The following is a 20,281-nucleotide window of genomic DNA, read 5'->3' as shown; positions in this document are numbered from 1 at the left end:
AAAGAGCTGCACTGTGGTTGTGATGGGTAACTGATTATATACCCTCAGGTTCGGAGGGGGTTAGGGATAAAGTCTCTAAGGTATTTTGGAAGCAAGGCTTCTATGATCTTGAGGCCTAGCTGCTGTTAGGAAAACGCCATTTATTACTGTTTAGTAAACCTCAGTCATGAGACCCTTCAGATGTGTATCACGGGGCCATAAGCTTGGAATATGGTTGCCAGCATATATCTTGGGGGAGTTGAGAAAGGAAGTTTCCAAAGGAATTTTTAGCAGTAGACTTACAGGATCAGGGAGGGGGGTGGGGGTGGTGAGGATAATGTTAAGCCAAGATTCCCTTTTGCCCCTAGCAAAGTGTCATCATCAAGGCAGCTGAGTTCCTAGAGGGAGGTCACTCTGCTGGTTTCAAGGACTTGTCAATGGGCTGTATACAGGGAATTTAATCTTTCATTTGCCTTAGTTTCCTACATCACCATGGCAAGTACTTAAACCCCTTTCCTTTATTCTTGGATAGCCAAGAGTGTCCAAGGAATAGCACACATATTCCACCTGGGGATGGGGGCTGCTATTAGCCTGTACTTTGCTCTCAGCTTGCCTTAATCTCTCTCATCACCACACACATGCTGAGTCCTGACTCTTTTTAGGTCTTGCCCCCTGCTGTCAAGTTTTATGGTTTTAGGGATGAGGATCCCTGAGCCCAGAGACAGGTTTAGGACCTGCTCTGGGATTTGACTCAGGGCATCAAGCATGTGTTAGTGAATGAGGAATTTCAGCAATAGAGCCATCAGCCATGGGGGAGATGGCCGATTCACATCTCACTACCCTTATTTCTTCACACTTTCTGCTTTGTTCATCTTTGCTGCCACCAAATCATGTTGTTACCCGAGATCTCTTTAAAGGGGACAAAATAGGGGCACCTGGGTGGCTCCGTCAGTTAAGTGTTGGACTTCAGCTCAGGTCATGATCTTGAAGTTCGTGAGTTCGAGCCCTGCATCAGGGTCTGCTGACAGCACAGAGCCTGGAAACTGCTTTGAATTCTGTGTCTTCCTCTTTCTCTGCTCCTCCCCCTACTCATGCTCTGTCTCTTTATTATAAATAAATAAATAAACAAAATATTATACAAATATTCCTCTAAAACAATATCATATTATTATAAACGTTTCTGCTTAAAGTCATTCACTTATTTTCCATAAAGGCCCAAGTTCTTGGTGTGGCCTCTAGGTCCTATAGGATCGGCCCCCAACTATCTATTATTCCCACTCCTTCCTGTGCCCACCCTCATGCATTCGGGCCTTCCTAGTGGCTTTTCAGTTTCTCAAACATTCCTTGTTTCCTCCTGCCTGCGGGCCTTTGCCCATGATGTTCCCTCTTCCTGGTATGCTCTTTAGTCCATGCCTTCATCATCGTTGGCTAGTTAACCCCAATTTATCCTTTTACCCAAGCTCAGAAGCCTCTTCTTCAGGAGTTGCCTCTCTACTCAATAGGTTAGATCAGCTCCTTCCCCCACAACAAATGCTTATATTACCCTATAGTTTCGTTTCACAATACGTATTGCAAATTATAAGCATACACTTGTATAGGTGGTTATTTGTTTATTTCTCTCCCTCCCACTAGACTGTAAGCTCCAGAAGGGCAGGAGTAGGGTCTGTTCTGCTCACTGTTGGTGTTCTGGCATGGCAGTGTACTGAGCACATGATAGGCATTTAGTAAATATTTATTCTTACCATCATTCACTTTTCTTACCTTCCTCTTTCCTGTCTAAATTCCAACTATCCTTTACGGCCCTGTTCAACTTTTCTCCAGGGAAACTTCCTCAAGCAAGAGAAAGCAAAAGAGTCCACGTTTGTGTGCCCTTAGAAATTATCTAGCTCTAACCCCCCACGACCACTCCTCTGAGGCAGTGTAGAGAAACACTCTTGGGTTTCTCCTTTGATATTCACACCAAACACTTCTGTAACCAAACGTGGGTTTCCTTTTCCTCACATTAACCAATTTTCTGGCACTAGCTCAGTAGCATTCATTTCGGCTTGGACACTGTCTACCTGAAGTTAACATCAGAACCCACAGGTTAAGTAAGAGCTCATTCCACAAGATTGTCCCCACTTCAGATGCCAATACCAAGCCCCAGGTTGTCACCTGTACTTCTATAAACCAGGGTTCCCATGACCCCCTCTTTAGGTTCGATAACTGGCTAGACTGGCTTCCAGATCTCAGGGAACATTTACTGGTTTGTTGTATGATAAAGGATATACAGATGAGCAACCAGTTGAAGAGATACACAGGAGTTCCTCCCTGTGGAGTTGGGCGTGCCACCCTTCTGGCATATGGATGTGATCACCCACCCGGAAGCTCTCCAAGCCCTTTAGTTCAGGGATTTTTTTTTTTTTTTTAATGGAGGCTTCATCATGTAGGCATGATTGATTGTTAATTTAATCTCTCTCCTCTCCCTCCCCAGGGGACAGAGGATGGGAGAGGCAGGGCTGAAGTTCCCAAGCTTCTACTCATGGCTTGGCCTTCCATCCTGAAAGCTATCCAGGAGCCCACTAAGAGGTGCCTCCTTAGGACCAAAGTTGCTGTGGTCACCCAGGAAATTCCAAAGGATTTAGGAGCTCCGTGTCAGGAACTGGGGTCAAAGGCCAAATATTGAAACAAAAGATGTCTCTAACACTTTGATTGCTTAGGACATTACAAAGGTTTTAGGGGCTCTGGCCAGGAACTCATTTTACCACAACATCATCGTAGGCAGCATAGAGATCTTTGCTGTCTGCAGCCTGAAAGAACAGGCCACAGAACATGAAGCAAGCCTGCTTCCTCCTTGTCTGCTCAGCCTAGTACAATGCTGGGCTGATGAAGAAAGAATGGAACTTGGTATCACCAATGTGGAGCTTGCCTACCCATCTGTCTCTAAAGACCTCTGGGATCTATCCACTTCTCTGTGAAAGAGACATCATGCAACTATTTACTCATTCACTTATTCAACAGGGGAAGAGGTATAGCATATTGGAACTCTGTACTCTTAGAGCAGTCACTTCACTTCTCCAAGACCTATCTTTCTCATCTCTAAAATGGGGCTAAGGGCACTACCTATCTCATAGGCTATGTTGAGAATGAAAGGAGACAATTTTTGAAAAGGGCTTAGCACAGTATTTAGTACATAGCAAAATAAATGTCAGCTGCTGTTATAGCTTGAGCTATAGCTGGGTACTGGCATAAATATGAAGCTGAATTACATATAAGGTCTAGTAGGGAAAAGAGAAAAGAAAGCATATCATCACTAGATAATAAAGCGTGATCAGTTCTACTAGAGAGACAAGCAAGACGTAAGGGTGAAAGGTTCTAGGGTCTCCAAACATACCAGTCTCCCTTGCAGATAGATTTTTCTGTGTGTAAGGAAGGTAAGAGTGGAGTGGGGTGGGGCTCTATCTGTCCCAAAGATCTAAGTTCTTTCTTCCCTGTGTAGAGATACTATGAAGGAGTGACTCTAACTCTGGCTTCAGTGGTGGTAGTGGGGGAGGTGCTTCAAGAACACTGCCCACCCCACCTCCGTGCCTAAACTAATCCTTCATTCTTACACTGGAAGGTTCATAAAGCTGGAGGAGCTGGAACGAGGTAAAGGAAAGGTATTCAAAGGTAGGAGGTATGTGAGATGTGCTGTTTGTAGGATTCTTGTGTTTTCCATTTTATTATTCCTCAGTATATGGTGAAGCTTCTTTTGAAACGCAGGCTGATTTATCTGAGCCAGGGGACCCCAGGAGAGGTCAATGTCCACAGCTGGGCAGGGAAAAGAGCACGCCCTTTTCCCCCAGGGCATGTGAGGTACAAGCTGTGGGAATTAGTGGTGGGGTGGGGAAGCAGAGTCAGGACGGTAGCCCTCATTCCAGGTGCCCCAGCTGGTGGCACTCCTCCTGGGCTGCTGAGTGAGGTCCGGATGTCGGAACCTATTTCCAGAGGATTTATTTAAAAAAATTTTTTTTTAATGTTCATTTATTTTTGAGACAGAGACAGCATGAGCAGAGGAGGGGTAGAGAGAGACAGGGAGACACAGAATCCAGAGCAGGCTCCAGGCTCTCAGCTGTCAGCACAAAGCCCAATACGGGGCTCGAACTCATGAGCTGTGAGATCGTGACCTGAACCAAGGTTGGACGCTTAACCGACTGGGCCACCCAGGTGCCCCTCCAGAGGATTTATTTAAAAAAAAAAATGTTTAATGTTTATTTTTGAGAGAGAGACAGAGAGTGAGTGAGGGAGAGTCAGAGAGAGAAGGAGACACAGTATGCGAAGCAGGTTCCAGGCTCTGAGCCGTCAGCACAGAGCCTGACACGGGTCTGGAACTCATGTACCATGAGATCATGACCTGAGCCGAAATTGGACGCTTAACTGACTGAGTCACCCAGGTGCCCCATGATTACTCCACAAACAAGGCCCAGCCCAGCCCTCACCATGCCGAGCTCCTGGTGATTGTCCCTGACTTCCGTGTGTTTGACATGTGAGCAGCTCAGCCTGGAGGAGGGGCTGGGGTTTTGTGTCCTGCAGTACTTAAGGCAGGGAGGATCAAAGTAGCATGGAGCGCTAACTGCCTTCCTGCATCCCACATCATCTCATCTCACCTTCCAACATACCTGTTAGGCTGGCATTATTATCTCCCTTTTATAGAGGAAGAAACTGAAGCTCAGGTTAAGGGCCTTGCATGTGACATTTGACATCATCAAGCATCACTGAGTTCCTTCTTAGATCACAGCAATTCTTTGCTACTGACTGAGCTACTCAGTAAAACCTGAGGTTCTCACAATAGCCTGCAGAGTTCTGTGCACTGCCTTTCCTCTCTGACCACCTCACGTGTACCACCCCCCCCCACACACACACATACACACACATGCTCACTGCTCCAGCTACATTGGCTTCTCTGCTATTTATTCCAAAATATAACAGACACATTCCCATGTTCCCACCGTAGCCTTTGCTCAAGCAGTTTCTTCTGTCAGAATATTCCTCCTCACCTCCAAGTCTGTGCTCAAATCTCCTCTCCTCAATAAGACTTCCCTAGATATTTTAAATTCTGCAAAGTGCTTCCTACTCCCACCCCCACTTTTTGTAGCACTTCTCTCTCAACCTCCTATATGACTTGCTTATTTATTATACCTATTTGCCCGTTCTCCCTTCGCCAGAATGTAAACTCTACAAAGGGAAAGGGATCCTTATCGTGTTCTTGGATCATCTCCAGCCCTTAGAACAGCCCGCGATATTTTGCCGGTTCTCAGTAAATCTGTGTCCTGTGAAGGACCGAATGAATGAATACTGAGACCCAAGATTGCAGGCGGTAAGCCTCTGGGCTGCTGATCGCTGGAGGGTGTGAGAGGAGGCATTGAGAGTGCTCCCAGTGGCCACCCCCGGCAAACGGCCCTCCAAGGAGGCACTCGAGGAACTACATTTCCCAGGAAGCTCTGGGTCAGGGGCGTTGCGGGTGCTGTCGGGAAGTGCATACGTGCCAGAAGCCAGGTCCGGTACCGCGAGGATGGCAGTTCAGCAAGGTGGGCTGTCGGCTGTGTTGCTGAGGACACTGGGGGAGGGTCGCGTCGCGTCGCGGGGAACCTTCCCGACCTGAAATGCCAGGTGGGACCCAGGCTTGCGGCTCCGCGGAAAGATGGATGGGCTCTGGGCAGAGGAGGGGGCACTTGCGATGGGGATTGAGCCATTTCAGCGCTCGAAGGAGGGTCTGGCGGGGAGGGGCCGCGCATGGGTCACTTCGAGACGGGGTGCTGTCCAATAGGTTCCTCCCGCTTCCTCCTCGTCACCTCAGCGCATCTACCTGACTCATGTCCGCGGAAAAGCCTTACTGCCCGCTTTACAGATGGGAACATCGAGGCCTGCGGAGAAGGGTCTCAACTAACGACCTACAAACCCCTTATATGACTGTCCCCCAGACAAAACCCTCAGCTCGTGTCTAGTTTCCCCAAGACAGTAGGGTCAGGCCTCAGGAGTGGGGTGGAAGCTGACCCACTCTCTATGCCCCCAGTATTCCCCCTTTCCGGTGTGGTGCAGCAGTATGCCTGGGGGAAGACAGGTTCTAACAGTGAAGTGGCTCGGCTGCTGGCCAGCAGTGACCCGCTGGCCCAGATCTCAGAGGACAAGCCATATGCAGAGGTGAGACCTGGGTTGTGTTTGACTTTACCAGCAGGTGAGACCAAGGGATTCCTTCACTCAGAGGGCCTGGGGCAAATCATTTAGGTCAGCTGGGAGAGGGAGGCAGCAAAGAGGGAGGGAAGCCCTCCTGGCTCTTCAGATCTGGGCAGGCAATGAATCCAGATGGTAGCACCAAAAGAAGAGAGGTTTTGTCATAATTGGCTGGGATTTCTGGTATCTTCCTTCCCCCAAGAACTACCAGCACTTACTGAATTTTAATTCAGCCCTCTTTTGACAATTAAAACTTTGACTTTTACATCTTAATAACCTAAAATATGTATTTTTCCTGCCCATTTAGGTGAGATAAAGCCAAAGTATAAGGCCAAAGGCCTCTACTTCTGAGATTGGAATAAATGAATGTTAACCCTTCTCAGAGGCATTTGAGAGCTTTTTAGTGACCTTGACAGTGCAGGTGTCATTCTCCTGATTGGACAGATGAGAAAATCGAGACCAAGAGATCAGAAATAACCAACCCAGGCTTCCACAGCCGGTTGGGGGCAGAGCCTGAATTGGGTCTCCTGACTCCTGGTATGCTGGGGTCTGCTGCCTTCCTGTATGTCTGTGATGGCATGAGCATTTATGCCCAGGCCTGGGAGGCCTGTCTCAGGATTCAGGTTGGTGGTGTCCGGTTTTTCCTTTTTCCCTCCCAAGTTTTATGTTTTTCCAGTTGTGGATGGGGTGCCATCCCCGGGGAGATGCCAAGATCCTTGACAATCGCATCTCACAGAAGACCCTAGGCCAGTGGATCGCTGAGAACCAGGACTGCTTGGGCTCAAAGGTCAAGGACACCTTTAATGGCAAGCTGCCCTTCCTCTTCAAAGTGCTCTCCGTTGAAACTGCCCTGTCCATCCAGGCACACCCTAACAAGGTACAGGATTAGAGTGGAGTGCAGAGGTGGGGGTACAGAAGAACTCAGGTCAAGGCCCTCCCACTACTTTTACTGCTGCTTTTACCCCACCCACGTGCCACAGTCCAGCCCAAAGCTAAATTCAGGCTTGACGACTCCCAATTTAGCTCTGGAAGGCCAGATGCTGGTGACACATGCTGGCAGCTAATCTAAGCGGACAGCTGACCAGCCTATGCCCGGGGAGTTTCTCCATGCTCTTTCCTGGGTTCCCCTCATCCAGCCCAGGACTACTCTACCTGCTGTTTTCCCACCTGGCTCTCTCAGAAAGTTTGCCTTCCAGGGCAAGGCAGGCACCCTAACTATTGCCCCAACTCCTAGACATTTGTGTGTCCAAATTTCTCATTTCTAGATGGGCAGAGTAAGACCCAGAGAAGACAGGGATTTAACCAAACTTGCACAGCTTGTTAGTGTCTGAGCTTGACTTGGTGTTGGGGTTTCCTGATTTGCAGTCCAGGCCCTGAGTTTCTGCATTATGCCCTGACTGGGCTCATTGCCAAAAGTATGAAGCCACTGCTATCTGGCGACCAGGGCGGGTAGAGAGCAAGGGCTGGGTGGGACTGGTGTCCTGCTAGGTGTGATGACTGCACCTTGACCATCCTCCTCTTCCCTTCGCCATCCCACAGGAGCTGGCAGAGAAATTGCACCTCCAGGCTCCACAGCACTACCCCGATGCCAACCATAAGCCAGAGATAGCCATTGCCCTCACCTCCTTCCAGGGTTTATGTGGCTTCCGGCCAGTTGAGGAAATTGTGACGTTTCTGACAAGTAAGACTGGGCAAAATAGAACATGCATATTGGGCCTACGGTGCATAGGCAACCCAGGGCAGAACTGGAATAGGGGCAGAGAACAGAGGCTAAGTGTCACAGTAATTGAGGGGCTGCTTAGTCCTATGAATTTTTTTTTTAATTTTTTTTAATGTTTACTTATTTTGAAGGAGAGAGAGCCTGAGCAGGGGAGGGGCAGAGAGGAGACACAGAATCTGAAGCGGGCTCCAGGCTCTGAGCTGTCAGCACAGAGCCTGATGTGGGGCTCGGACCTATGAGCCGTGAGATCATGACCTGAGCCGAAGTCGGATGCTTAACCTACTGAGCCACTCAGGCGCCCCTGGCCCTATGAATTCTTAAAGCCACTGGGGTGGACCTGTGAGACCAGGCTCAGGTATGGTTGGTAGGGCTGGTGGCAAGCAGTTGGTTTTCACCTCAAAGTTTGCTTAGTATTGCCTGGCTCCTTGGTTAGGGAAGGGATAGGGAGGCCTCTTCCGACTTCCCACTCGTGCGGGTTCCACCTTGCCATTCCTGATACGGGCCCTGGCATGGCCTTCCTGCAGAGGTGCCCGAGTTCCAGTTTCTTATTGGAGATAATGCAGCAACACAGCTGAAGCAGAGCCTGAGCAGTGACTCCCAGTGTGTGGCCTCTGCTCTGCAGAGCTGTTTCTCCCACCTGATGAAGAGCGAGAAGAAGGTGGTGATGGAGCAGCTCAACCTGTTGGTGAAGCGGATCTCCCAGCAAGGTGGGTGTTGTAGGTGGTGCGGTGCCCCCGGCCTGCACTGCCCCAGCATGGGCACCAGGCACTGAGGAGGACAGGGTTCTCAACCTCTCTGCTCAAAGTGCATCACCAAAATGGGCCTTAGATGACTTCGATGGCCTGTTAGTAACTGAGCGTTTCTTTCCTAGTCTTTGTTTCTCTAGACGGCTGGAGACAGAGTGGCCTGGAGGACTTTTAGGAGGTCTTCCACCTAGGCATTCTGAGGTTTCCCCAGCTTTACAGTTGTTCTCCATGGATGGATTTATACTTTGGGCCTAGAAAGTAGGAAGGGGACATGGGGATGCTCATCCTCCTCTTCTCCAAAGGCCTGAAGCCCAGAGCTTTCAATCAGATCTTTTTTTAATTACATATATAGATATAGATAGATAGATAGATAGATAGATAGATAGAGATATATTTCCTTAAATAGCTGCTCCGTGCCCAACCTTGTGCTAACTAAGGAGGGTTCAGGAAATGACTGATGGGTGTGGCTGTCACATTTGGGTCTGGAGGTTAGTACAAGCAGTATAAAGGCAGAGTGGATTCCAACTCTGAGCTTATGTGACACACATGATGAGGCCCCAGCCCCTTCTCCAGGTGACCCCAGAGCTCTTCTGGCTCTCTACACATTTCTCCTGTCACCTCTGAGCCATAGGGAGCTCTTTTACCCAAACATACTGTTTTCTTTGGATTCTTTTGCTTTTGGTGTTTCTGCTTGCATGCCTCCCTTTTATACCTATTTGCCCGTTCTCCCTTCGCCAGAATGTAAACTCTACAAAGGGAAAGGGATCCTTATCGTGTTCTTGGATCATCACCAGCCCTTAGAACAGCCCGCGATATTTTGCCGGTTCTCAGTAAATCTGTGTCCTGTGAAGGACCGAATGAACGAATACTGAGACCCAAGATTACGGGCGGTAAGCCTCTGGGCTGCTGATCGCTGGAGGGTGTGAGAGGCATTCAGAGTGCTCCAAGTGGCACTCACGGCAGAATGGGATACTTTTGCTGGGAGCTCCCAGGACACCCTGTTCATATGTGAGGTGTAGCACCTGTGAGTCTATATCACCACATGCATCACCTGGGTTTTCTCCAGGCCAGGAATCTGTCTCCTTGAGACTGTGTTCCCAGTGCTTTGCACAGAACAGACATTCAGCATGTCTGTGTATGAAGGCTCAGAACCACCCTCCAATCCAGAGCAGCCAGTTCCTTCACTGTGACGCTGACACATTCAGCTTTTACTTACTCATGCCCTCCCCACTTCTCTGCACACTCAAGAAATCTCAGCTCACCACCCTCCCCTGCCCCAATTTCCAAGACTTCCCTCACTAGCCCAGGCTGAGGTCTCCCTCCCCTGGTCAGTCTCCAGGACACAGTTTTGGCCCTGGGCTCATTCTGCCTCTTGCTCTCTGGGGTAATCAACCATCTTGGTTTGTCTGGGACTTTTTCTGAGACATGTTATGTTCAGTGCTGTGAAATGGAAAGGCCTGGGCCAACTGGGGCAGTTGGTCACTCCGCATGGAACTCTTGGGTTATCCCTTAAATAGATTGAGATTCTACAGCAGTGGTTCTCAATTAGGGGACGCTGGCAACTGTCTAGAGCATTTTTTGTTTCAAAACATGGATTGGGGTGCTAGTGCTATCTTGGTTGTAGAGGCCAACGATGCTGCTAAGCATAGTGCAATGCACAGGACAGCCTCCACAACAAAGGATTATCTGGCCCCAAACCTTAGCTCTTCCAGTGGCTAGGGTAATGCTGAGCATACAGACGGTCAGAACAAGGGAAAATGGCACCTCTGTGGGCTGGAAGATCAAGGAAGGCCAGCCCACAAAGGGTGGGGATGTGGCTAGACAGACACACCCACCAGTTTCTAGATTTCTGAGGGTAGGGACTTCCCCAGGACTTCGTGGCCATGGTGGGGCTGTAAACACCACTGGGGGTTCCTAAATGGCCTTGGGGCACTCTGTGACCCTCAGTGGCTGCTGGAAACAACATGGAGGACATCAATGGGGAGCTCTTGCTGCAGCTGCATCAGCAGTATCCAGGTGATATTGGATGCTTTGCCATCTACTTCCTGAACCTGCTTACCCTGAAGCCAGGAGAGGCCATGTTTCTGGAGGCCAATGTGCCCCATGCCTACCTGAAAGGAGGTGAGTCACATTTTTTTTTAAAGATTTTTTTTTTTAAATAATCTCTACACCCAATGTGGGGCTCAAACTCACAACCCTAAGGCCGAAAGTTGCACGTTCCACCAACTGAGCCAGTCAGGCGCCCCTAGATGAGCAACGTTTTAGCAGTGAGTCTACCAAGCCTACCAAGCCTTGCTTCCTCATTTAGATAAAAGGGGGAGGGGGTGGTCAAGGAGAGACCTTTAAGGTCCCATCCAGCTCTGACCTCCCAGGGTTCCTGGGGTGGGCAGGGAAGTAACCAGTAGGGATGGAGAATGACAGCTTTGTGTTATATACTGCTTGACTCTTCACACCCTTTGAGGTCCCAGTACTCTCACGCTGAGTCTTGTGTGCATGTGTGGTTAACAATTTGAACCCAGGCTATATTGGATGAGGCTGCTGTTCTCTTCCCTACGTTATGCTACGTTTACATGTGTCTTTACCCAGAGATTTTTATGCGAAAATACATTCTCACAGAAAGGTGTCACATTTTGACTCTTGGCTATTTGTCCACTCATGGACAGGATTCTGTGGTATAGTCTGGGGAGGGTTGGGGCTCCCCCAGGGGCTAACGTGACTGACAATATGCAGGTGACCTACTACCTGTATTTAGTATCTCATATCTTAGCCCATTCTCCCAGATTATACATTTCACACGTTTTACCCAACATTAGGAGGCCCAGCCCTGGAGAGTCTAAATTCAAGGCATCCTTCATCAGGTTAGTGCATGACAACTGTCTATCCCTAGACTGTGTGGAGTGCATGGCGTGTTCAGACAATACTGTTCGTGCTGGCCTGACACCCAAGTTCATCGATGTGCCAACTCTGTGTGAAATGCTCAACTATACCCCCAGCAAGGACAGGCTCTTTCTTCCAACACAGAGTCAAGAAGACCCCTACCTCTCTATCTATAACCCCCCTGTGCCAGACTTCACTGTTATGAAGATGGAGGTGAGTGGGGAGGGTGGGGATGGTGGGGATGGTGGGGATGGTGGCAGCTATGATGATTGTCTTTGTGTGGCATGAAAAAGCCTGGCAAGGGGCGCCTGGGTGGCTCAGTCAGTTGAGCATTGGACTTCAGCTCAGGTGGTGATCTCATGGTTCATGCCCCCCATCAGGCTTTGTGCAGTGTGGAGCCTGCTTTGGATTCTGTCTCTCTCTGCCACCCACCCCTGCTCATGCTCTCTAAAATAAACATTAAAAAAAAAAAGAAAAACCCTGGCAAGGTCCACAATGTGGAGTGTACCTGGGGCTGGTTTTCCTTTCTGTTAAGCTCACTTGGTGGGGGGTACGGGAGGCATAGCCACGGGACCTACCCACTCTTCTTTGTACCAGAGACCGGATGTGGGCCTCCATGCTGACAAGAGCCTGAGCAGTGGGGAAGAAGATAACTGAGCGCTCCTCTCACTGTCTTTGGGGTTGTCCTGGGCCCACTGTGAGCTGATAGGAACAGAAAGTGAAGCGCATCATCCTGCTGTTTGTTTTGCCCAGGTCCCTGGCTCCATCACTGAATACAAGGTCTTGGCAGTGGACTCGGCCAGCATCCTCCTGATAGTACAGGGAAGAGTGACAGCCAGCACTCCCACAGCCCAGACACCAATCCCCCTGCAGCGTGGTGGGGTGCTCTTCATTGGGGCCAACGAGAGCGTCTCACTGAAGCTCACTGTGCCCGATGACCTGCTGATGTTCCGAGCCTGCTGCCTGCTGTAGAGACCACAGCCTGTCTGGCTCTCCTCTGACAGTTACCCTAAATCCTAGCCAGCCTCTCAGGCCCAGCTCAAACCCTTCCCTGTTCTGGACTTGGGTGTGCGCTGGAAGAGCTGGGGTAGAGTGGCAAGCTTGAAGGTAGTGCCTCCTGAGCAAGCTTAGGACAAACCATCATCTTTCTCTTGGGAGAAGGACCCCGATGAGAACTAAGAGCGGACACTCCCCTTGTATTCTCACCATACCTCAGCCAGGCTCTCCTCAAGGCAGGAGGCAGCAGCTGTTCCAGCCTATGGCATTAAGCAGGCTGCTAAAATCTAGTACTATTTCAGCATCACTCACAGCAAAAGGATAGGCCATTTCTAAGAACAGCGTTCTGGCCCTGGGACTGCCCGTTTCCTCAAACGCAAAGGAGGGAAAAGAGTAGGCCTATGGACTCATTACTCATTGCCACCCTCTGACTCTGTCAAAGCAATTAAAGATCACTGTGTTGAGGCTGATGGAGAGCCGTCAACCTTTAGTGTTCCAGGATAGAGCCCTCTCTGGATGTCCAGTTTTTGCTTTAATTTCTGCTTCTAAGAGCTCCCTGTGGAGGGCAGGCTGGACTTCAGGGCCCTTTTATAGGAAGGGCAGCCGGCTTCAGCCTTAGATGCAGAGCTTGCAGGCAGGCCTTGAGTCCTACATTTGGGGACGGTGGATCTAAAGACAGGTACTGTCAGTGTAAGATTCTCCTCTCCAATGTTTCAGTTGGCCTTAGGGCCAGGATCAGCATGTTAAGGCCAGCAGACTGGAGCTGGCCACACTTGTCATTTACATACCATCCAGCTGCTTTCAGGCTACAGTGGCAAATTTAGTAAATGCACCAGACCGTAGGGCCTGCAACACCAAACATACGGACCAACCCTTCCGAGTTTGTCAGCCACTTCTCTAGAGCACATTCAGTCACTGTATACACAGGGATTTGGGGTCAGGGCAATCCAATTTGTGTTGTGAAGAGAAACCTAGCTACTTTTTCTAAACTGGCAGGAAATACATAGAGCGTCTGCTCTTCCCGTGCCTACCCTCTAGTCTGCAAGAGGTGGCACAGCTGTTGGTTCTGCCACTGAAGTACCTGACTGCAGTCCGAGATCCTGTCACCTCAGACTTAGCAGAGAGCCAGGCTGTTGGCTCCTTCCTGTGGGGTAAGGGTTTAGACTGGCACAAAAGGATCTTCTTGGGCTACTGCCCACACTAGACCTCCTATACAATGGAAATCTAGGAAACTACCTTCAAAAAAGTTCTGGCCAATCTGTTCTGGGGTGTCTTTTTTTTGGCCTCCAAGTTTTCTTCAGCTAAAACCCAAAAATGACCTGGGAAGAAAAGGTCTGTCGAAGGGAACACAGTCTAAAGAGAAGTGCTGTGCAAAGGCCTGTTCCATCCATGGTCTCCAATGACACAGGCCTGAAAATGATGCCCATTGGGAGTAGTAGGAACAAGAGGTCCTAGGAGGAATGGTCACAGTTGGGGCTATTAGGCTGTTTCTTCATTTCAGAAGGCTGTGGTCTAGGGCTTTCTTTAAAATCCTATTGTAACACAGAGACGGCTTAACTACTAGCATGATTGTGTTTATTCTTAGAAACCCCCAGAGCTGTAGAAGCCTAAGCCAAAAGTTCTGTAGAGTACTCTGTAAACACCATACACATACTCCCCTCTGTGAGGTAAGTGCAAATACACCCCTCTCCCCCCCAGGGCACTGTCACCTGCAGAATATCCAGCACTCTGAATTAAGGCAGTTTGGCTCTAGGCACCTTGGTGCCTTTATTGGTGACATTTTAGCCTGGGACCTCTGGCCCCAAACAGTAGACTGTTTCCACCCTGCCTTGCTACCCCATTCCCAAAACTTCAAAGGTAATGCCTTCTACACGGAGTAACCAGCTCCGGAACATCCTCTCCAGGAACAGATGCAGGCAAATACATCAGTGTTGATTTACGGTAACTACCAGCTGGAGGTCCATCTTAGGGCCCTGCTGCCTTCACCACAGCTGTTGCCAAATGCTCAGCTACCCTCTCCTAACCAATTCCCCCACAGAAACGTGGCCCCCCTGGGCTTCCACAGCACTTTCTGGCCCCCACTGGGTTTCCTGCCACCACCAGTTTCTTTACACTGCCCTACATCGGGGCCTCTCTTCATGTGTCTCTGCAGAAACAGAAAGGCCTGAATAGTCTTTGGTGGATGGGCAAAGGGTTCAGGATGAGGATGTTCTCACATCTTCAAATGCCTGTGGGCATTTGCACAAAGCTCTCAGAATGTGAGGCACCTGTGTGACATCGCCCTGTCCCGTTCGGGAGCATCTGTGTCCCCTATCCTCCAGACCCTAACTCGAGGTGCCTCTGGCATCTGTCCCATCTCCCTCCTGCTGTGATGCTACTAGATTACACCTAACAAATAAGGACCTTCTCAGCCGTCCAATCACCTCATGTGGTAGAGCAAGAGTCCATGTCATTCCTCATACCTCTAGAGGCCACAAGACATCAAATGAAGTAACAGACCAGGTACTTTCCCATGTGGGCCCACACCCCAATCCTGACCATCATGTCCCTTGGGCTGGGAACTGTGTCCACTCTCGTTCAATCCTCACCGGGGCTCTAGGTGAGGCCAAAAAAAAAGAAAAGGAAAAAAGAAAAGAAAAAGCATTGAAAACTAAATTCTAGAGAGGACTGGGATGGCAAGAGATGATGAGATGCATGAGATACTGGGGGCAGGGGGCCAGCGTGTTCACTGGGGAGATTAGGCCTGTCCCAGCTGTGTTACTCTGAGGGTTGTGTGGCACCAGAGGTTTACCGTGAAGCCCAATCCTCTGTATCTGCCGTGAGGCCCATGCTGGATGAGGGGAAACCCTCTGCAATGGCATATTATCTCCGCAGGCAGGCTCTCGGAAGCTGCCATGGGTCCCTCCTCTCCATCCTGTGAGCCTCTGACTACATCACAGCCCACATAACTGTACGACTATACTACTCATCCATCGCTATTCTCAAGTTTAAAAAGCTCAATAGGAAGGCACCTGACTGCTCCCTGCAGCTCCCTCTGCTGGTAACCCAAACCTGCAGGCTTCTGGGGCAAGCTCCAGGCCCTTCACCTGACCTTTACACTCAAAAAAGTGTATTGAACTACCTAACAACAAGGCAAAGAATGGCCACCAAGGAAAGACAAATAAATATGTACATAATGGAGCAATTTTTCTCTAACTAGGGTGGGCTGACCACAGTCACTAAACCTACCCAGTTTGAGCCAGTTGGAGATGCTCTGGATCCAGGAATTCTGAAAGTCTTGATCCTGCTGTGCCATCAAGCAACCTGCTGTACTCCCTGCCATAGCCAAACGGGCACAAGGGAAGAGAGCCAAAGGGCCCTGCTTTATGCTTTCTTGAGTGTCAAGCACGTAACCCATCATGGAGCCAGGAAGAGGAGAGCATATGCAATTTCTTAAACTGGTCCCATATAGTTACTCTTTTTCAGACTCCCAAACTGAAAGCCATAAAGTGCTATTTTCTGCTTCCATACACCATCCAGCATAGGCTGGGCACAAAAGCTTTCTCCCTCCAAAGAGCATGACAAATACCTGTCAAGATGTTTGCAATTTTTCCTTAGCCAGCTTTGTCACTGACCACAAGAACCAGAATTCATCTGTTCCTGCCCTTATAAAGGTGGTTTCTCCAAACTCTGCTCCAATAGCAGAGGAAAACTGCAGAATTCCACCTATCACCCTATGGCCCAGATGGGGGCCTCTGGCCTGAGAAGCACCAGGTAAGGGGTAACTATAGGTCATTGACCTTCCCAGAGGGTCAGTGCCTCCAGTGATTCTGAGGCTGACAGCAGTCCCCACTGCACTCTGTGACCTAAGAAGGGCCAAAAGGGCTCTGCAGGCATGGTGAGCAGGGCCCATCTTGGGGGCTTATGTCTATTGGAGGGTACAGGAGGAAGAGTCCCCAAGACAGCACCAGCAGCAGGAACATGTTGAAGAGGCCATAGGCTTGGGAGGGATGAGATCCAAGTCCTCATCATCTGGAATCTCATCCAGGTGATACCCATCCTGGAGCAGCTGCCGGCTCACTTCCTGGTTCACCTGCTAAGAGCAGGAGAGGAGAAAACTTTAAGCCAGGCAGTAAAGCAAAAATAACTGCTGCCCAAAGGCAGACCTACATTTCCTTACCAGAACTTCCTGTTCATGCTCCACCCTTACTTAGGCCAACTCCACACATCACTGGACTATGTGAGGAAGTGCTACCTTTTTCTACCTGTGCCTCACCCAGCAGTGAGGGGCCCCAAGTGCCCTGAGCCAATACTGTACAGGCTGCAATGTCAATAACCCCCAGGGGAGCTGTTCCCACTAAAGAATCCCACAGCATCTGACATAAATATCAGATTCCAGATTATGTTTGAAAGTCAATGGCCTGACCGCTCCCACTGGGAACCGAGACTGGTCCTTGTGAAGGCTGAAGAATATGGGACAATGATACCAGAACAATGGGGTAGAATAGAACATGAGTTACGCTGAAACGAAGTGGGGAGCAGCTTTGTCTGCACTGCTGGTTAGACATGTTAGCCTTCCATGCTAGCAGAGCTCCTTCCCTGCAAAGCAGAACCTGTCAGCCTAGCTTTACCAGTTCTGCTGAGCAGAAGGAACAGGAGGCTGGGAATGGCATAGAACTTTCCCTGGCTCTTGGCTAATTTTTCTTTTCTTAGGTTTAACAATGTTAGGCACCCAGGTAGTCAAGGATAAAAATTACAGACTGCCTCTATTCTCTTTGGCAGAAACTCAGGGAGTGGCCAAGGGTTTCCAGGAGAACAAGGGGAAAATACCGGTGGCATATAGTCATGTCTCCAGCACTTCACCTCTAAGGCAGAAAGCTGCACATGCCAAAACAGACACAGTCCTTGTGTGTCTGGGGCTGTCACTCTGGAAACATGTCCAAAAGGCCAGCCCAGTAGTATCTTAGTCTGAGTTCCCATAGATGGAACAACTGAAGTTGTTTGGCCTGGAAGAAAGTAACCTTGGTGGAGGATGGCCAAGGGAGGGACAGGAATGCTGATCTCAGATAGAAGGCAATCAAAAGAAGGGAAACCAGAATTACTGGGTGACACTGGAAGACAGGCCTAGGACCACTGAGTCCAGCATGCAGGAGACATTTCAAGTTAATAATATTGCCTTATCTAAGAGCTACCTGAAAAAGGAACGTGTGTGTGTGTGTCTGTTTTAGAGGAAGGGCAGGCGGGAAAGCTTCCTGGAGATAGTGAGTACCCAGGCACAAGCAAGCAGAGGCTGGCGAACACTTAGGCAGGGTTTGGCAAGAGGATTCCTTTTCTCTTTCTCTCTTTTTTTATTCTCCCCTACCTCTCAAAAGGATTTTTCTAAGTGGTGACCAGCACTAGAAGATTTGTGAGGTCCTTTTCAGCCCTATGGTCTCCTGAATTTTCAACAGCCCTCCTCAGACACCTATACCTCTGCTGAGGGACTAAGACAGAGTAGAAGATTGGAGAACAGACCGTAAGTCTGGCACAGTGCCGTGCATACAGCAGGCACAAGACAAGCATTTGGCAGTGGTGGTGACGCTGCCTGCAGCCTGGCCCCGTGCAGAAAGGCGCTCTGGACTTGCCTCTGCAGAGGAATACCCGGAGGAGTATCTGGATTCCAGCTCCCCATCACTAGAAGAGGAAAACAGTCAGTTCAGGGGGATGCCTGTGGAGAGCATGCAAGGGGGTCTGGAGGACTTGTGAAACGAAGACCACACATCAGAGAACTGAAACCCAGAATCTGTCATGAGTACCAGTGGCTCTTTCCATGGGCTCAAGCAGGGACGGGGTCACTGTCACTAACACTGAAGACATAACAGGGGAGGATGATTCCCCCCCACAAGGTTGGTACTCCAAATCCAAGAACAGCATGATCGCCTGAGTGCTCTGACCAAACTATCCTGGGAAGGGACAATGCTCTGAAGACAGCCCTGGAACATGCATGAAGGTTCTTGGAAGAGATCTGCTGTTTTACCCATATCACTCCCCCAAGGGATAGTTCCAAAGACAGCACTCACCTGTCAGAGTCGAGGGACACCAGGTTTTCATCTGGACTCTGACTAAGGGCAGTGTAGCCCTTGTTAAACTTCACTGACCTGAGGGGAGATGGGGAAGAGACCAGGCATAGATGAAGCACCAACATTTCCCAGGGAAAGTCAAGAGTCTTTGCCCTTATGGAAAAAAGAACTGGCTGCAGTACGGTCTTGCCTTCTACCTGGTCACACAGCCACCACTGCCTGCTACAGCTCCTCAGAATATGCAGTTCCCCACACCACTCCCCCTACTGCTCCTGAGGAAAACCACAGCTACTCTTTCCAGAACTGGGAAAGCTCCCCCTCCTCACCAACCAACTGCAAGTCCTTGGGCAAATCTCTCTTCCCCTCTCTTGAGTTTTAGCTCTTAACTGTAAGATGCACTGGATAAGGTCCCATCCAGCCCTCAGAGTTTACCGTTCTGTTCAAAAGAAATACAGGACTGACTGTTCCCACACTGCTATCCTCACTCCTGGAGACCCCAGCCACTGTGTTCCTGCCTAGCTTGACACTCACAGTGAACAAGCCTAAGCACGGACAAAACTGTTATTCCAAAGCCATTTCCCTGACATCATCACATCCTTAAAGGAAAAGAAAAGGTCATTCCTCTTCCCATTTTAAAATAGTAAACTAAATGGGTTGGCGCCAGGTGAATCACTAGCTCGGTCTTAAAGCGTGAGAACTGTCTCCCAGCGTGAGGAGTAAGGCCTTCTCTGGAAACTGCTGGCACAGAGGAGATGGCGCCTGCTGAGACCTTTTCCCTGAAGAATCGGGGCGGTTCGGCGAGGCCCCCAGCATGCCTTTTCTCCGCAGAACGGCCTTGGCCAGGTCCCGGTGCTTCTCTGGAAGTCAAAGGGCCCGGGTCAGCGGGGTTTTCCCCACTCCGCCGTGTCTCCCAAACGCCAGGAGCCCGCTCTCTCCGAACACATTCTCGAGACGGGAGCTGGCTGCAGCTGCCCCTCCAGGGTATCCCCATCAGGGCTCCGGAGCCCGCCCAGGGGACCAGGTAGCCCGCCCAGGCAGAACGCCCCCGCCCCAATCGGGCCGCACTCACGCAGCTTGGCCTGAATGGAAGGCGCGCGCGTCACCATGTACGGTCCCCTCTTCTCCACAACCGCCCGGGGCCGCTCCCCGAGTCGGGGGACTCCGCTGCCGCTTCGCCCGAAGGGCAGCCTCGTGGCGCCCGGTGCGCAGTCCGGGGTCCCGCCGGGCCGGGGTCCCGGGGTAGAAGCCCGCATCCCGGGCGTGCTGGGCTCCGCGCTCGCCATGGCCCGGCCACGGCCCACCGCGACGCACAGCCCCGCCTCCTGGCTTTCGAGTCCTGGGCGGGCAGGGAGGCGGTCTCTTCCGAACAAGATGGAGGCGTGCAGGCGCAGGCCGCAGCCGCCCGAGACTTCCGGCCCCGCCTGCTGTGGGCTGGCACAATTGCACCGCACCCTGGGGAACTGGTTAGGGTCAGTTCCGGGTTTTGGGACACATTGCGGTACTCATCGGCCACCTGAACCTGGGCATGTCGAGGCCAATTCTGTCTTCAGTGGAAGCAAAGTATTATATTTATGGAAAGCCCCGGCTGTACGCTCGCTGGGCGGGGCTCTTCACCCCCTAGCGCACCAAAACTTACCGCAGTGCCTCCTCGTGGGGTTCTCTCTGCGTCTCACCCGGTCATGGAGAGTCTGGGTTGAACTGAAAAGAGCTGTATGAGAAAGGGAGATATTAACGCC

At 50.4% G+C, this 20,281-nt stretch overlaps 2 protein-coding genes across 8 annotated transcripts; one reads left to right on the top strand and one right to left on the bottom strand.

Annotated features, from left to right (window-relative positions):
• The first annotated feature begins 5,374 nt into the window (after positions 1 to 5,374).
• On the top strand, positions 5,375 to 13,769 carry MPI (mannose phosphate isomerase). Of its 4 annotated transcripts, none has more exons than XM_006932364.5 (8): positions 5,376 to 5,525; positions 6,011 to 6,138; positions 6,845 to 7,045; positions 7,708 to 7,849; positions 8,413 to 8,595; positions 10,582 to 10,755; positions 11,522 to 11,724; positions 12,265 to 13,769. In XM_006932364.5, exons 1-8 carry the CDS (start codon positions 5,510 to 5,512, stop codon positions 12,481 to 12,483), a joined length of 1,266 nt encoding a protein of 421 aa, XP_006932426.1. In that variant the 5' UTR covers positions 5,376 to 5,509; the 3' UTR covers positions 12,484 to 13,769. The 4 variants fall into 4 exon arrangements, with proteins under 4 accessions (XP_019687598.1, XP_006932426.1, XP_003986992.2 ...); XM_003986943.6 differs by having other exon boundaries at positions 5,463 to 5,607; XM_019832039.2 differs by lacking the exons at positions 11,522 to 11,724; positions 12,265 to 13,769 and adding an exon at positions 11,448 to 11,512 and having other exon boundaries at positions 5,375 to 5,525.
• Positions 13,770 to 14,065: 296 nt separating this feature from the next.
• On the bottom strand, positions 14,066 to 19,921 carry FAM219B (family with sequence similarity 219 member B). 4 transcript variants are annotated; one of them, XM_011282972.4, is made up of 5 exons: positions 19,615 to 19,904; positions 19,315 to 19,402; positions 18,546 to 18,623; positions 18,111 to 18,159; positions 14,066 to 16,579 (listed from the first exon to the last, which is right to left on the bottom strand). In XM_011282972.4, the coding sequence occupies exons 1-5, from the start codon at positions 19,826 to 19,828 to the stop codon at positions 16,415 to 16,417; spliced, it is 594 nt and encodes a 197-aa protein (XP_011281274.1). In that variant the 5' UTR covers positions 19,829 to 19,904; the 3' UTR covers positions 14,066 to 16,414. The 4 variants fall into 4 exon arrangements, with proteins under 4 accessions (XP_011281274.1, XP_003986991.1, XP_044914950.1 ...); XM_003986942.6 differs by having other exon boundaries at positions 14,066 to 16,582; positions 19,615 to 19,901; XM_045059015.1 differs by having other exon boundaries at positions 16,386 to 16,582; positions 18,001 to 18,159; positions 19,615 to 19,921.
• Positions 19,922 to 20,281: the final 360 nt, after the last annotated feature.

The sequence above is a fragment of the Felis catus genome, chromosome B3, assembly GCF_018350175.1.
Source record: "Felis catus isolate Fca126 chromosome B3, F.catus_Fca126_mat1.0, whole genome shotgun sequence".
NCBI classification, from domain to species: Eukaryota; Metazoa; Chordata; class Mammalia; order Carnivora; family Felidae; genus Felis; species Felis catus.
The sequence above is the reverse complement of the archived record's forward strand: the minus strand, read 5'-3'. Positions and strand labels throughout refer to the sequence as shown.

What these genes read in the sequence shown, in the direction of transcription:
- FAM219B (XM_003986942.6), bottom strand. Translation starts at nt 19,828, where the DNA reads ATGGCGAGCGCGGAGCCCAGCACGCCCGGGATGCGGGCTTCTACCCCG. An exon ending in TTCCATTCAGGCCAAGCTGC is followed by an intron (nt 19,403 to 19,614) that starts GTGAGTGCGGCC and finishes TTTGACTTCCAG; the next exon opens with AGAAGCACCGGGACCTGGCC. An exon ending in GTGTCCCTCGACTCTGACAG is followed by an intron (nt 18,160 to 18,545) that starts GTGAGTGCTGTC and finishes TTCCTCTTCTAG; the next exon opens with TGATGGGGAGCTGGAATCCA.
- MPI (XM_006932364.5), top strand. An exon ending in AGGACAAGCCATATGCAGAG is followed by an intron (nt 6,139 to 6,844) that starts GTGAGACCTGGG and finishes ATGTTTTTCCAG; the next exon opens with TTGTGGATGGGGTGCCATCC. An exon ending in CCATGCCTACCTGAAAGGAG is followed by an intron (nt 10,756 to 11,521) that starts GTGAGTCACATT and finishes GTCTATCCCTAG; the next exon opens with ACTGTGTGGAGTGCATGGCG.